General features: G+C 43.4%; 2 protein-coding genes across 2 annotated transcripts in view; one reads left to right on the top strand and one right to left on the bottom strand.

The window, feature by feature from the left end:
* Positions 1-4,445, top strand: LOC139392039 (peptidyl-prolyl cis-trans isomerase FKBP14-like). The gene is made up of 4 exons (XM_071139689.1): positions 1-339; positions 659-810; positions 3,521-3,648; positions 3,845-4,445. Exons 1-4 carry the CDS (start codon positions 146-148, stop codon positions 4,001-4,003), a joined length of 633 nt encoding a protein of 210 aa, XP_070995790.1. The 5' UTR covers positions 1-145; the 3' UTR covers positions 4,004-4,445.
* A 5,353-nt stretch (positions 4,446-9,798) lies between these two features.
* Positions 9,799-17,059, bottom strand: part of LOC139392047 (WAS/WASL-interacting protein family member 2-like) — a 7,935-nt gene continuing 674 nt past the window's right edge. Inside the window, exons 2-4 of the mRNA XM_071139699.1 lie at positions 16,589-16,735; positions 15,020-15,124; positions 9,799-10,518 (exon numbers count right to left, since the gene is read on the bottom strand). Coding sequence (XP_070995800.1) covers positions 10,496-10,518; positions 15,020-15,124; positions 16,589-16,735 — 275 coding nt within the window. The 3' untranslated portion in view covers positions 9,799-10,495. The remainder of the gene's footprint in view (positions 10,519-15,019; positions 15,125-16,588; positions 16,736-17,059) is intronic.

Raw genomic sequence — 17,059 nt, 5'->3', positions numbered from 1 at the left:
GTAACAACTTGCATGATGAAACGTCACTTGCCACGTCTTGACACTGCGGGCGCGCTTGTTCCAGTGAGTGGCAAGTTCTACAAGTTTTAAACAAATATCTTTTCTCCTATCAAAACCTATAATTTTTCCTGATATCAGTTCTGAAATGTTCCTGGTTTGTTTGAGCTGGTTTTGCACTTCGCTGCTAGTGTTCGTCAGTGGAGGGAAACTTCCAGAGGCCGAGGTAAAAATCACAGTTCTGCACAAACCTTTCCTCTGTCATCGCAAGTCGAAGTACGGAGACATTCTGCTGGTACACCATGAAGGATATCTTCAAAATGGAACTAAGTTTCATTCCAGGTTAGTTTGTTATGAAAACAACAATTGAAGGAAGCGTTTCCTGAACCTAGAAACGGTCAGATACATGTTTTTGCTGCTGTCTTAAAAAAATAAAGTGTGTGTGTGTGTGTGTGTGTGTGTGTGTGTGTGTGTGTGTGTGTGTGTGTGTGTGTGTGTGTGTGTGTGGTGTGGTGTGTGTGTGGATGTGTGGTGTGTGTGTGGATGTGTGGTGTGTGTGTGGATGTGTGGTGTGTGTGTGGATGTGTGGTGTGTGTGGTGTATGTGTGTGTGTGTGGTGTATGTATGTGTGTGTGGATGTGTGGTGTGTGTGTGTTTCCAGCTACTCCCAGGGAGACAAGCAGCCTGTCTGGTTCACTCTGGGCATTAAAGAGGTGATAAAGGGATGGGATAAAGGCCTGCAGGGGATGTGTGCTGGAGAGAAGAGACGCCTCGTCGTACCTCCTGCCCTCGCTTACGGCAAGGAGGGGAAAGGTACACACACGCACACACACACACACACGCACGCACGGCAGGTGTTGCCACTGTACTAAAGTTACTTCACTGCAATGTACATAGATGACACCACCCTGAATGGCACTAATGAACGTCATCTGTCTCCTCTGCGGCACCGTTGTAGGGTAGAAACATAAAGGTTGTACTACTAACTACTGCTCTGTGACGTCTTCCCAACGTGGAGCATTGGGAAGCATGTGAACGATGCTGTGAGCATGTGAACGATGCTGTGAGCATGTGAACGATGCTGTGAGCATGTGAACGATGCTGTGCTTTGCCCTGGTAAGCCCACTACCTAACCCTCGCCTACTTCTGTGCTTCAGTTGTAGCCTGAATCACTTTACAACACTTTGTTATTTCAAGAATGTTCCAGTGTTGGCACATCTTGGGTGTGTGCATCTTTATTAGTCTTGGTGTGTTTTCACATATAGTCCTTCACTTCACCTATCTTGTGGTCCGTGTCCTCTTTGCATTCACACTGCTATGTTTTAGAAAGGAACCAAGATATTTTTCCAACATTCACTCAATGCACTCTGGGTTTTTACGAAGTGCAGGACAAGCCATTTCATCAGAATGGTATCCGACAGCTAGATAAATATACAGCTAGATAAATATACAGCTAGATAAATATACAGATAGATACATATACAGATAGATAAATATACAGATAGATGAATATAATATATAGCTAGATAAATATACAGATAGATAAATATTCAACTAGATAAATATTCAACTAGATAAATATTCAGCTAGATAAATATTCAGCTAGATAAATAGATATATAGCTAGATAAATATACAGATAGATAAATATAATATATAGCTAGATAAATATACAGATATATAAATATTCAGCTAGATAAATAGATATACAGATAGATAAATATAATATATAGCTAGATAGATATACAGATAGATAAATATAATATATAGCTAGATAGATATACAGATAGATAAATATAATATATAGCTAGATAGATATTCAGATAGATAAATATATAGTTAGATAGATATACAGATAGATAAATATATAGCTAGATAGATATTCAGATAAATATATAGCTAGATAGATATACAGATAGATAAATATACAGTGGGGCAAAAAAGTATTTAGTCAGCCACCAATTGTGCAAGTTCTCCCACTTAAAAAGATGAGAGAGGCCTGTAATTGTCATCATAGGTACACTTCAACTATGACAGACAAAATGAGGGGAACAAATCCAGAAAATCCCATTGTAGGATTTTTAATGAATTTATTTGCAAATGATGGTGGAAAATAAGAATATGTACATAAAGATATATGGATGAGTGATGGTACAGAGCAGCATAGGCAAGATACAGTAGATGGTATCGAGTACAGTATATACATATGAGATGAGTATGTAAACAAAGTGGCATAGTTAAAGTGGCCAGTGATACATGTATTACAGAAAGATGCAGTAGATGATATAGAGTACAGTATATACGTATACATATGAGATTAATAATGTAGGGTAAGTAACATTATATAAGGTAGCATTGTTTAAAGTGGCTAGTGATATATTTTACATCATTTCCCATCAATTCCCATTATTAAAGTGGCTGGGGTTGAGTCAGTGTGTTGGCAGCAGCCACTCAATGTTAGTGGTGGCTGTTTAACAGTCTGATGGCCTTGAGATACCTGTTGTATTCGTCGCATGTGATCAATACAATTTGATTTGATCACATATTACAAACAATCTGAAACGAACCTGGACATTCGCTCTTTTGTGACACCGATGTGAGGGGTTTATGTCAGAAGTCTTTTGGGAGTGGTTTATGTCTAGTGGGAGGGGTTATGTCAGAAGTATTTTGGGAGGGGTTTATGTCTAGTGGGAGGGGTTATGTCAGAAGTCTTTTGGGAGGGGTTTATGTCTAGTGCGGAGGGGTTATGTCAGAAGTCTTTTGGGAGGGGTTTATGTCTAGTGGGAGGGGTTATGTCTAGTGGGAGGGGTTATGTCAGAAGTCTAGTGGGAGGGGTTATGTCAGAAGTCTAGTGGGAGGGGTTATGTCAGAAGTCTAGTGGGAGGGGTTATGTCAGAAGTCTAGTGGGAGGGGTTATGTCAGAAGTCTAGTGGGAGGGGTTATGTCAGAAGTCTAGTGGGAGGGGTTATGTCAGAAGTCTAGTGGGAGGGGTTATGTCAGAAGTCTAGTGGGAGGGGGTTATGTCAGAAGTCTAGTGGGAGGGGGTTATGTCAGAAGTCTAGTGGGAGGGGTTTATGTCAGAAGTCTAGTGGGAGGGGTTTATGTCAGAAGTCTAGTGGGAGGGGTTTATGTCAGAAGTCTAGTGGGAGGGGTTTATGTCAGAAGTCTAGTGGGAGGGGTTTATGTCAGTAGTCTAGTGGGAGGGGTTTATGTCAGTAGTCTAGTGGGAGGGGTTTATGTCAGTAGTCTAGTGGGAGGGGTTTATGTCCAAAAAAAAATAAAAAATTCTGAAATGGACAAAGTCTGAAAACACCCTTACATGGCTTCCTCTCCTTGTCTCCTTTCCTTAGTCCACTCTTACTGGTTAGGTGAAAGCAACATCCTGGTAGGGATTAGGCATGTTTTCTTCAGCTATCCCTTCTTTTTAGAACAAATACCATTTTGTATGTATTAGAACTGAGTCCCGGCCTAGCATTCCAGTGACCTCCGATCCTGATGTTGTGACCCCTGAACTCTGACCTCAGGTAAGATCCCACCGGAGAGCACCCTGACTTTTAACATCGAGGTGATGGAGATCAGGAATGGACCCAGGTCACATGAATCCTTCCAGGAAATGGACCTCAACGATGACTGGAAACTCTCCAAGGACGAGGCGAGAACACACACACACACACACAGTGACATTATGCTGTCTGGCATACTTAAACAACGTGAAATGGATCTTCTCTGTTACAAACACAGACACGGACTGTTTGTTCACACTTATACCATGTGAAGGGATTCTCTCTGTCACACACACACACACACACACCTTACTTTATATCCTGACTGCTCCCTTTTCCTCCCAGGTGAAGGAGTACCTGAGGAAGGAGTTTCAGCGTCATGGTTACCCTCCCAACGACACCCATCATGAGCAGATGGTGGAGGACATCTTTAAGAAGGAGGATGAGAACGAGGATGGCTTCATCTCCTCCAGAGAGTTCACCTACAAACACGATGAACTTTAACCTCTGACCTAATCAACTATACTTAGTTTTTTTTTTTGTTTTTCCCTGGTCTGGTCAAACTTGGGAGGTCTTAGTCCTATTTCTGTTCAGGGTAAAAGTTGCTCTTAGGCGAAGTTCTAGAATCAGTTTATGTTCACCATATTAGACGGCTTAGAACATAGGAAACTGACCTTAGATCAGTGTTAAAGGGGAAACGTCATCTTACATCAGTCCAAAACGGAATCGGGTTACATCAACATGATATGATCATTCTTTACATTAGACTACGCTGTGTGAATTGTGATGTGTCTGTGTGTGTGTGTGTGTCTGTGTCTGTGTGTGTGTGTGTGTGTGTGTGTGTGTCTGTGTCTGTGTTTGTGATATTTTTGGTTAAAGTTTATTTTTAAAAGTTTGTTAATAAAAACTGCTTATGAACCATTATTGAATATTTGGTTAAATGTTGTTTAACTGTTTTAGGCTCCTTTTGTTTTATATCTACAAGAACCTCTCCAGAGATATATCATGTAAAACATTGATCACAGGATAACATATTTGTGATATAGTTTATAACAACATATTAGTGGTACCTGTTTTTTTGTTTTTTTTTACTGAATGTATTTTGTGTTCACTTTTTAGAGAGGGAAAAAATAAAAAATAAAGTGACTGGCAACTTTTTACACAAACAAAACAATACATTTATTCCCTGGTAATACTTGATAATACCGTATCACGTTTAGCCACTAGGTGGCACTGTTTACTAACGTGTCAGTGTTGATGAGACTGTAGATCGATAAGAGTTCAGGCGGTGATAGTATAGGGGGAAAAACATTGCTAATACATTTATAAAAATTGTTTAAATGTAGTTTAACAACAAATATATATATATATATAGGGAGGCGTATAACGGTGGCACCCTCATACTCAAATGAGATTATGAAAATACTTCATCCACATTGTCCTAACACGTGAGAAGTCGTTATTAACACAACGGGTTGAGAGCGTTGATGTTTCTACTGAGAATCTCGTGTTCACTAATTTCTTACTTCTCCTGTTCTTTTATTTATTGTGTTGTTCTTCTTTATTTGTATGTGCTAATATTGATATGAATTACTTCATTGTTGGGTTTGGAGATTTACAAGAAAGGCATTTCACTGTACGACAGTGCAGTTTCCTTTTCCTCTGTGTGAAAGTATAGGGGACTGCTTGTGTGTAACTGATGCCTTGAGCAGAAACGACTCAGACACCATAACACAGAAACGACTCAGATCCCATAACACAGAAACGACTCAGATCCCATAACACAGAAACGACTCAGATCCCATAACACAGAAACGACTCAGATCCCATAATGCATAAACGATTCAGATCCCATAATGCATAAACGACTCAGATCCCATAATGCATAAATGACCCGGATCCCATAATGCATAAACGACTCAGATCCCATAATGCATAAACGACTCAGATCCCATAATGCATAAATGACTCAGATCCCATAATGCATAAATGACTCAGATCCCATAATGCATAAATGACTCAGATCCCATAATGCATGAACGACTCAGATCCAATAATGCATAAATGACTCAGATCCCATAATGCCTAAATGACTCAGATCCCATAATGAATAAACGACTCAGATCCCATAATGCATAAACGACTCAGATCCCATAATGCATAAACGACTCAGATCCCATAATGCATAAACGACTCAGATCCCATAATGCATAAACGACTCAGATCCCATAATGCATAAACAACTCAGATCCCATAATGCATAAATGACTCAAGATCCCATAATGCATAAACGACTCAGATCCCATAATGCATAAACGACTCAGATCCCATAATGCATAAACGACTCAAGATCCCATAATGCATAAACGACTCAAGATCCCATAATGCATAAACGACTCAAGATCCCATAATGCATAAACGACTCAAGATCCCATAATGCATAAACGACTCAGATCCTGTAATGCAGAAAAATAGAGATATGGAATATGTGCAGAGACAAACATATACACAGAGTGACATTAAGAGAGAAACACATATATATAGAGCAAGAGAAAGACATAGAGAGACAGAGACATATATACAGTACCAGACGAAAGTTTGGACACACCTACTCATTCAAGGGTTTTTCTTTATTTTTACTATTTTCTACATTGTAGAATAATAGTGAATACATCACAACTATGAAATAACACATACGGAATCATGTAGTAACCAGAAAAGTGTTAAACAAATTAAAATATAGTTTATATTTGAGATTGTTTAAAGTAGCCACCCTTTTGCCTTGATGACAGTTTTGCACACTCTTGGCATTCTCCCAACCAGCTTCATGAGGTAGTCACCTGGAATGCATTTCAATTAACAGGTGTGACTTGTTAAAAGTTAATTTGTGTCATTTATTTCCTTCTTAATGTGTTTGAGCCAATCAGTTGTGTTGTGGCAAGGTGGGGGGGTATACAGAAGATAGCCCTATTTGGTAAAAGACCAAGTCCATATTATGGCAAGAACAGCTGAAATAAGCAAAGAGAAACGACAGTCCATCATTACTTTAAGACATGAAGGTCCGTCAATCCAGAAAATGTCAAGAACTTTTAAAGTTTCTTCAAGTGCAGTCACAAAAACCATCCAGCACTATGATGAAACTGGCTCTCATAAGGACTGCCACAGGAAAGGAAGACCCAGAGTTACCTCTGCTGCAAAGGACAAGTTCATTAGAGTTACCATCCTCACAAATTGCAGCCCAAATAAAGTTCAAGTAACAGACACATCTCAACATCAACTGTTCAGAGGAGACTGCGTGAATCAGGCCTTCATGATCGAATTGCTGCAAATAAACCACTACTAAAGGACACCAATAATAAGAAGAGACTTGCTTGGGCCAAGAAACATGAGCAATGGACATTAGACCGGTGGAAATCTGCCCTTTGGTCTGATGAGTCCAAATGGGAGATGTTTGGTTTGGACCGCCGTGTCTTTGTGAGAAACAGAGTAGGTGAACGGATGATCTCCGCATGGGTGGTTCCCAACGTGAAGCATGGAGGAGGAGGTGTGATGTCTTTGTGAGAAACAGAGTAGGTGAACGGATGATCTCTGCATGTGTGGTTCCCACCATGAAGCATGGAGGAGGAGGTGTGATGTCTTTGTGAGACACAGAGTAGGTGAACGGATGATTTCTGCATGTGTGGTTTCCACCATGAAGCATGGAGGAGGAGGTGTGATGTCTTTGTGAGACACAGAGTAGGTGAACGGATGATCTCTGCATGTGTGGTTCCCACCGTGAAGCATGGAGGAGGACGTGTGATGTCTTTTTGAGACACAGAGTAGGTGAACGGATGATCTCTGCATGTGTGGTTCCCACCATGAAGCATGGAGGAGGAGGTGTGATGTCTTTGTGAGACACAGAGTAGGTGAACGGATGATCTCCGCATGTGTGGTTCCCACTGTGAAGCATGGAGGAGGAGTGATGTCTTTGTGAGACACAGAGTTGGTGAACGGATGATTTCTGCATGTGTGGTTTCCACCGTGAAGCACGGAGGAGGAGGTGTGATGTCTTTGTGAGATGCAGAGTAGGTGAATGGATGATTTCTGCATGTGTGGTTCCCACCATGAAGCACAGAGGAGGAGGTGTGGGGGTGTTTTTCTGGTGACACTGTCAGTGATTTATTTAGAATTCAAGATACACTTAATCAGCATGGCTACCACAACATCCTGCAACGATACGCCATCCCATCTGGTTTGCGCTTAGTGAGACTATCATTTGTTTTTCAACAAAACAATGACCCAACACACTTCCAGGCTGTGTATGGGCTATTTGACCAAGAAGGAGAGTGATGGAGTGCTGCATCAGATGACCTGGCCTCCACAATCACCCGACCTCAACACAAATGAGATGGTTTGGGACGAGTTGGACCACAGAGTGAAGGAAAAGCAGCCAACAAGCGCTCAGCATATGCAGGAACTCCTTCAAGACTGTTGGAAAAGCATTCCAGGTGAAGGTGGTTGAGGGAAATCCAAGAGCGTGCAAATCTGTCATCAAGGCAAAGGGTGGCTACTTTGAAGAATCTCAATATATATATATATATATATATACAGTGCCTTGCAAAAGTATTCGGCCCCCTTGAACTTTGCGACCTTTTGCCACATTTCAGGCTTCAAACATAAAGATATAAAACTGTATTTTTTTGTGAAGAATCAACAACAAGTGGGACACAATCATGAAGTGGAACGACATTTATTGGATATTTCAAACTTTTTTAACAAATCAAAAACTGAAAAATTGGGTGTGCAAAATTATTCAGCCCCCTTAAGTTAATACTTTGTAGCGCCACCTTTTGCTGCGATTACAGCTGTAAGTCGCTTGGGGTATGTCTCTATCAGTTTTGCACATCGAGAGACTGAAATGTTTTCCCATTCCTCCTTGCAAAACAGCTCGAGCTCAGTGAGGTTGGATGGAGAGCATTTGTGAACAGAAGTTTTCAGTTCTTTCCACAGATTCTCGATTGGATTCAGGTCTGGACTTTGACTTGGCCATTCTAACACCTGGATATGTTTATTTTTGAACCATTCCATTGTAGATTTTGCTTTATGTTTTGGATCATTGTCTTGTTGGAAGACAAATCTCCGTCCCAGTCTCAGGTCTTTTGCAGACTCCATCAGGTTTTCTTCCAGAATGGTCCTGTATTTGGCTCCATCCATCTTCCCATCAATTGTAACCATCTTCCCTGTCCCTGCTGAAGAAAACAGGCCCAAACCATGATGCTGCCACCACCATGTTTGACAGTGGGGATGGTGTGTTCAGCTGTGTTGCTTTTACGCCAAACATAACGTTTTGCATTGTTGCCAAAAAGTTCAATTTTGGTTTCATCTGACCAGAGCACCTTCTTCCACATGTTTGGTGTGTCTCCCAGGTGGCTTGTGGCAAACTTTAAACAACACTTTTTATGGATATCTTTAAGAAATGGCTTTCTTCTTGCCACTCTTCCATAAAGGCCAGATTTGTGCAATATACGACTGATTGTTGTCCTATGGACAGAGTCTCCCACCTCAGCTGTAGATCTCTGCAGTTCATCCAGAGTGATCATGGGCCTCTTGGCTGCATCTCTGATCAGTCTTCTCCTTGTATGAGCTGAAAGTTTAGAGGGACGGCCAGGTCTTGGTAGATTTGCAGTGGTCTGATACTCCTTCCATTTCAATATTATCGCTTGCACAGTGCTCCTTGGGATGTTTAAAGCTTGGGAAATATTTTTGTATCCAAATCCGGCTTTAAACTTCTTCACAACAGTATCTCGGACCTGCCTGGTGTGTTCCTTGTTCTTCATGATGCTCTCTGCGCTTTTAACGGACCTCTGAGACTATCACAGTGCAGGTGCATTTATACGGAGACTTGATTACACACAGGTGGATTGTATTTATCATCATTAGTCATTTAGGTCAACATTGGATCATTCAGAGATCCTCACTGAACTTCTGGAGAGAGTTTGCTGCACTGAAAGTAAAGGGGCTGAATATTTTTGCACGCCCAATTTTTCAGTTTTTGATTTGTTAAAAAAGTTTGAAATATCCAATAAATGTCGTTCCACTTCATGATTGTGTCCCACTTGTTGTTGATTCTTCACAAAAAAATACAGTTTTATATCTTTATGTTTGAAGCCTGAAATGTGGCAAAAGGTCGCAAAGTTCAAGGGGGCCGAATACTTTCGCAAGGCACTGTATATATATATATATATATATATATATATATATAGAGAGAGAGAGAGAGAGAGAGAGAGAGAGAGAGAGAGAGAGAGAGAACAGAGAGAGACAGAGAGAGACATATATATACAGTATATATTTAAGGCCCGAGGGGGTGTGGTATATGGCCAATATACCACGGCTAAGAGCTGTTCTTTGGCACGACACAACGAGGAGTGCCTGGATACAGCCCTTAGCTGTGGTATATTGGCCATATACCACAAACCCCCGAGGTGCCTTACTGCTATTATAAACTGTTTACCAACGTAAAATAAATGTTTTGTCATACCCATGATATATCATGGCTGTCAGCCAATCAGCATTCAGGGCTGGTGCCACCCAGTTTATCAATAGATATATATATAGTGAGAGGGAGAGAACACTGTTGGGTTCTACCCTCCTGACACATTCAAAACATTCCACACTGGAGAAGGTTGGAGGTCACATAGCCTGCACTGGGTGTGGCACGGTATTGCATTCGCCACAAGATCACACACACACACACACACACACACACACACACACACACACACACACACACACACACACACACACACACACACACACACACACACACACACACACACACACACACACACACACACACACACACACACACACACACACAGTCTCAATTATCCGTCCATGAGCATGGCCCCTGGGGACAGAGGATGAGGATAATGTAGGATGAAGAGGATGTGTTGGGCCAGCTGTTGGATGTGTGTGTGTGGGGGTGGGGGGGGGGGGGGTCCATGTTGTCTCACTGCATCACCATAGCTGTGTCCTGATCACTGGGGGGAGTAGAGAGGAGAGGATGGGGGAGGAGAGAAGAGAGGATGGGGGAGGAGAGAGGAGAGGATGGGAGAGGAGAGAGGAGAGGATGGGGGGGGAGGAGAGGAGAGGATGGGGGAGGAGAGAGGAGAGGATGGGGGGAGGAGAGAGGAGAGGGTGGGGGGGAGAGGAGAGGAGAGGATGGGAGAGGAGAGGATGGGGGGAGGAGAGAGGAGAGGGTGGGGGAGGAGAGAGGTCAGGATGGGGGCGGAGAGAGGAGAGGGTGGGGGGAGGAGAGAGGAGAGGATGGGGAGGAGAGAGGAGAGGATGGGGGAGGAGAGAGAGGAGAGGATGGGGGAAGAGAGAGGAGAGGATGGGGAGGAGAGAGGATGGGGAGGAGAGATGAGAGGATGGGGGGGAGAGGAGAGGAGAGGATGGGAGAGGAGAGGATGGGGGGAGGAGAGAGGAGAGGGTGGGGGAGGAGAGAGGTCAGGATGGGGGCGGAGAGAGGAGAGGGTGGGGGGAGGAGAGAGGAGAGGATGGGGAGGAGAGAGGAGAGGATGGGGGAGGAGAGAGAGGAGAGGATGGGGGAAGAGAGAGGAGAGGATGGGGAGGAGAGAGGATGGGGAGGAGAGATGAGAGGATGGGGGAGGAGAGAGGAGAGGGTGGGGGTGGGGGGAGAAGAGAGGATGGGGAGGAGAGAGGAGAGGATGGGGGAGGAGAGTGGAGAGGATGGGAGAGGAGAGAGGAGAGGATGGGGGGGAGGAGAGAGGAGAAGGTGGGGGAGGAGAGAGGTCAGGATGGGGGAGGCGAGAGGTCAGGATGGGGGAGGAGAGAGGAGAGAGGAGAGGATGGGGTGAGGAGAGTATGGGGGAGGAGAGAGAGGAGAGAATGGGGGGAGGAGAGAGGAGAGGATGGGGGAGGAGAGAGGAGAGGATGGGGAGGAGAGAGAGGAGAGGATGGGGGGAGGAGAGAGGAGAGGATGAGGAGGAGAGAGGAGAGGATGGGGGAGGAGAGAAGAGAGGGTGGGGGGAGGAGAAAGGAGATGATGAGAGAGGAGAGGGTGGGGGGAGGAGAGAGGAGAGGATGGGGGAGGAGAGAGGAGGGGGAGGAGAGAGGAGAGGATGGGGGAGGAGAGAGGAGAGGATGGGGGAGGAGAGAGGAGAGAGGAGAGGATGGGGTAGGAGAGAGGAGAGGATGGGGGAGGAGGAGAGGAGAGAGGAGAGGATGGGGGAGGAGAGATGAGAAGATGGGGAGGAGAGAGGAGAGGATGGGGGAGGAGAGGATGGGGGAGGAGTAAATCACTAAATCATTTGAATAGGAAAATTAAGACAAGAGCATGCTGATACACACACACATACACAGACAGACACACATACAAAAATACACACACATATCCATACACATACACTAACATACACACAAACACACAGACACAAACACACACAACAAATACACACACACACAAACATACAACCGCACAAGCAGTGCATTTAGAAAATATTCAGACCACTTCAATTTTTACATGTTGTTATGTTACAGCCTTCATCAATCCACACACAATACCCCATAATGACATCACAATACCCCATAATGACATCACAATACCCCATAATGACATCACAATACCCCATAATGACATCACAATACCCCATAATGACAAATCAAAATCTGTTTTTAGAAATGTATTACAAATAAAAACTGAACTATCACATTTTACATAAGTATTCAGACCCTTTACTCAGTACTTTGTTGAAGCACCTTCGGCAGTGATTGCAGCATTGAGTCTTCTTGGGTATGACGCTACAAGCTTGGCACACCTGTATTTGGGGAGTTTCTCCCATTCTTCTCTGCAGATCCTCTCAAGCTCTGTCAGGTTGGATGGGGAGCGTCGCTGCACAGCTATTTTCAGGTTTCTCCAGAGATGTTCAATCGGGTTCAAGTCCGGGCTCTGGCTGGGCCACTCAAGGACATTCAGAGACTTGTCCCAAAGCCACTCCTGGGTTGTCTTGGCTGTGTGCTTAGGGTAATTTAGTTTAGTTTATTAATTCGACCATTTAAAAAAGACAAGCACACATAAAATTTTAAAAAGCCATACATGCACATGAATAAAATCATCAAGGATAACACATTATACAGTCTGGGACTTATTCCCATTGTTAAATCATGGAGGATAACACACTATACAGTCTGGGACTTATTCCCATTGTTAAATCATGGAGGATAACACACTATACAGTCTGGGACTTATTTCCATTGTTAAATCATGGAGGATAACACACTATACAGTCTGGGACTTATTTCCATTGTTAAATCATGGAGGATAACACACTATACAGTCTGGGACTTATTTCCATTGTTAAATCATCAAGGATAACACACAATACAGTCTGGGACTTATTCCCATTGTTAAATCATGGAGGATAACACACTATACAGTCTGGGACTTATTCCCATTGTTAAATCATGGAGGATAACACACTATACAGTCTGGGACTTATTCCCATTGTTAAATCATGGAGGATAACACACTATACAGTCTGGGACTTATTCCCATTGTTAAATCATGGAGGATAACACACTATACAGTCTGGGACTTATTTCCATTGTTAAATCATGGAGGATAACACACTATACAGTCTGGGACTTATTTCCATTGTTAAATCATGGAGGATAACACACTATACAGTCTGGGACTTATTTCCATTGTTAAATCATGGAGGATAACACACTATACAGTCTGGGACTTATTTCCATTGTTAAATCATGGAGGATAACACACTATACAGTCTGGGACTTATTTCCATTGTTAAATCATCAAGGATAACACACAATACAGTCTGGGACTTATTCCCATTGTTAAATCATGGAGGATAACACATAATACAGTCTGGGACTTATTTCCATTGTGGTCTTCTTGAGACAAGATGGCTGGACAAGATCCAACACAGAATGGCAGTGAAATAATAAAACAAAAGAAGAGAAGATTGTCCTGCTGGAAGGTGAACCTTCGCCCCAAGTCTGAGGTCCTGAGCGCTCTGGAGCAGATTTTCATCAAATATCTCACTGTACTTTTCTCTGTTCATCTTTACCTCGATCCTGACTAGTCTCCCAGTCCCTGCCGCTGAAACACATCCAGACAGATGATGCTGCCACCACCATGCTTCACCGTAGTGATGCTGCCACCACCATGCTTCACCGTAGTGATGCTGCCACCACCATGCTTCACCGTAGGGATGCTGCCACCACCATGCTTCACCGTAGTGATGCTGCCACCACCATGCTTCACCGTAGGGATGCTGCCACCACCATGCTTCACCGTAGTGATGCTGCCACCACCATGCTTCACCGTAGGGATGCTGCCACCACCATGCTTCACCGTAGGGATGCTGCCACCACCATGCTTCACCGTAGGGATGCTGCCACCACCATGCTTCACCGTAGTGATGCTGCCACCACCATGCTTGTCCCAGTCTGAGGTTCTGAGCACTCTGGAGCAGGTTTTCATCAAGGATCTCTCTGTACTTTGCTCCGTTCATCTTTCCGTCGATCTTGACTAGTCTCCCAGTCCCTGCTGCTGAAAAACATTCCCACAGCATGATGCTGCCACCACCATGCTTCACTGTAGGGATGATGCCAGGTTTCCTCCAGAAGTGAATCGTGGCATTCAGGCCAAAGAGTTCAATCTTGGTTTCATCAGACCAGAGAATCTTGTTTCTCATGGTCTGAGAGTACTTTAGGTGCCTTTTGGCAAACTCCAAGCGGGCTGTCATGTGCCTTTTACTGAGGAGTGGTTTCAGTCTGGCCACTCTACCATAAAGGCCTGATTGGTGGAGTGCTGCAGAGATGGTTGTCCTTCTGGAAGGTTCTCCCATCTCTACAGAGGAACTCTGGAGCTCTGTCAGAGTCACCTCCCTTACCAAAGGCCCTTCTCCACTGATTGGTCAGTTTGGCCGGGCAGCCAGCTCTAGGAAGAGTCTTGGAGGTTCCAGACTTCTTCCATTTAAGAATGATGGAGGCCACTGTATTCTTGGGGACCTTCAATGCTGCAGACATTTTCTGGAATCCTTCCACAGATCTGTGACTCGACACAATCCTGTCTCGGAGCTCTATGGACAATTCCTTCGACCTCATGGTTTGGTTTTTGCTCTGACATGCACTGTCAACTCTGGGACCTTGTATAGACAGGTGTGTGCCTTTCCAAATCATGTCCAATCAATTGAATTTACCACAGGTGGACTCCAATCAAGTTGTAGAAACATCACAAGAACGATCAATGGAAACAGGATGCACCTGAGCTTAATTTCGAGTCTCATATCAAAGGGTCTGAATACTTTTGTAAACACGTTATTTCATTTTTTGGGGTCTTAATACATTTGCAAAAATTTATAAAAACCTGTTTTCGCTTTGTCATTATGGGGTATTGTGTATATATTGCTGAGGATTTCTTCTTTTTAATCCATTTTAGAATAAAAACAAAAATATAACACACACACACACACACACACTTTGTACCCCCACCTCCTTGGTTCTCTCTGCTTGGGTAGATGCGTGGAAAGGGCCAAAACTCCTCTGGAGGGGGAAAGTCTTCTATTGGGTGGAACTGAAATTTAGACTCAAAGTCATCTGAAAGACCAGAGAGAGAGACACATTAAAACACTATGAAAAGACACCACTAACACAGAGACACCACTAACACAGAGACACATTAACACACTATGAAAAGACACCACTAACACAGAGACACCACTAACACAGAGACACATTAACACACTATGAAAAGACACCACTAACACAGAGACACCACTAACACAGAGACACATTAACACACTATGAAAAGACACCACTAACACAGAGACCCCACTAACACAGAGACACATTAACACACTATGAAAAGACACCACTAACACAGAGACACATTAAAACACTGCCAAAATACACCACTAACACAGAGACACATTAACACACTATGAAAAGACACCACTAACACAGAGACACATTAACACACTATGAAAAGACACCACTAACACAGAGACACATTAAAACACTGACAAAATACACCACTAACACAGAGACACATTAACACACTATGAAAAGACACCACTAACACAGAGACACATTAACACACTATGAAAAGACACCACTAACACAGAGACACATTAAAACACTGACAAAATACACCACTAACACAGAGACACATTAACACACTATGAAAAGACACCACTAACACAGAGACACCACTAACACAGAGACACATTAACACACTATGAAAAGACACCACTAACACAGAGACACATTAAAACACTGACAAAATACACCACTAACACAGAGACACATTAACACACTATGAAAAGACACCACTAACACAGAGACACCACTAACACAGAGACACATTAACACACTACGAAAAGACACCACTAACACAGAGACCCCACTAACACAGAGACACATTAACACACTATGAAAAGACACCACTAACACAGAGACACCACTAACACAGAGACACATTAACACACTATGAAAAGACACCACTAACACAGAGACCCCACTAACACAGAGACACATTAACACACTATGAAAAGACACCACTAACACAGAGACACATTAACACAGAGACACCACTAACACAGAAACACATTAACACACTATGAAAAGACACCACTAACACAGAGACACATTAAAACACTAAGAAAAGACACCACTAACACAGAGACACATTAACACACTAAGAAAAGACACCACTAACACAGAGACACATTAACACACTATGAAAAGACACCACTAACACAGAGACACATTAAAACACTAAGAAAAGACACCACTAACACAGAGACACATTAACACACTATGAAAAGACACCACTAACACAGAGACACATTAAAACACTAAGAAAAGACACCACTAACACAGAGACACCACTAACACAGAGACACCACTAACACACAAAGCGTGTCACAGACACCCAGCCTAAAAGTCTAAAGAGCTTCTGGGTAGGAAAAAAAATGGCTTTGGCACGATTGCCACAGTTTTGGAGAGGAATCGAATGAGTGAAGGGAGTTATTGAACGAAGAAGGAGAATCAGACTCTCACCCAGGCTGTGCAAGCTTAGACTGTGTCCATTCCTCATTAAGGATGGGGGAAGGGGAGGAGGATGAGGGGGAGGGATCCGGTTGGTCAGCTCCGTGGACGGGGAGCGAGCCGGTGGGACGGGGGGAGAAGCCAACGACCTCCCCACACCTGTTGGGAAAGACAACAGACAATGTGGAGAAGCCTCACAAAGAGAGTTTTCTCTCAGTGTTGTAGTCTCTGTCTGTGTAGTCTCTGTCTGTGTAGTCTCTGTCTGTGTAGTCTCTGTCTGTGTAGCTAGATGAATGTGGTGTCGTTGGAGCCCAGTTCGGACAGAATCTATTGAACAGTGTATCATTATTCTGTTTTTACCAGGTACATTGACTCAGAACACGTTCTCATTTACAGCAGCGACTGGGGGGAATAGTTTACAGGGGAGAGGAAGGGGGGATGAATGAGCCAATTGTAAACTGGGGATGATTAGGTGACCGTGAT

This window comes from Oncorhynchus clarkii, chromosome 32 (genome assembly GCF_045791955.1).
Source record: "Oncorhynchus clarkii lewisi isolate Uvic-CL-2024 chromosome 32, UVic_Ocla_1.0, whole genome shotgun sequence".
Lineage (NCBI taxonomy): Eukaryota > Metazoa > Chordata > Actinopteri > Salmoniformes > Salmonidae > Oncorhynchus > Oncorhynchus clarkii.
The sequence above is the reverse complement of the archived record's forward strand: the minus strand, read 5'-3'. Positions and strand labels throughout refer to the sequence as shown.

Excerpts from the sequence above, each read along its gene's own strand:
- LOC139392039 (XM_071139689.1), top strand. The coding sequence starts at position 146 with ATGTTCCTGGTTTGTTTGAGCTGGTTTTGCACTTCGCTGCTAGTGTTC. Across the intron at positions 811-3,520 it reads TTACGGCAAGGAGGGGAAAG|GTAAGATCCCACCGGAGAGC; the intron begins GTACACACACGC and ends CTCTGACCTCAG. Across the intron at positions 3,649-3,844 it reads GGAAACTCTCCAAGGACGAG|GTGAAGGAGTACCTGAGGAA; the intron begins GCGAGAACACAC and ends TTTTCCTCCCAG.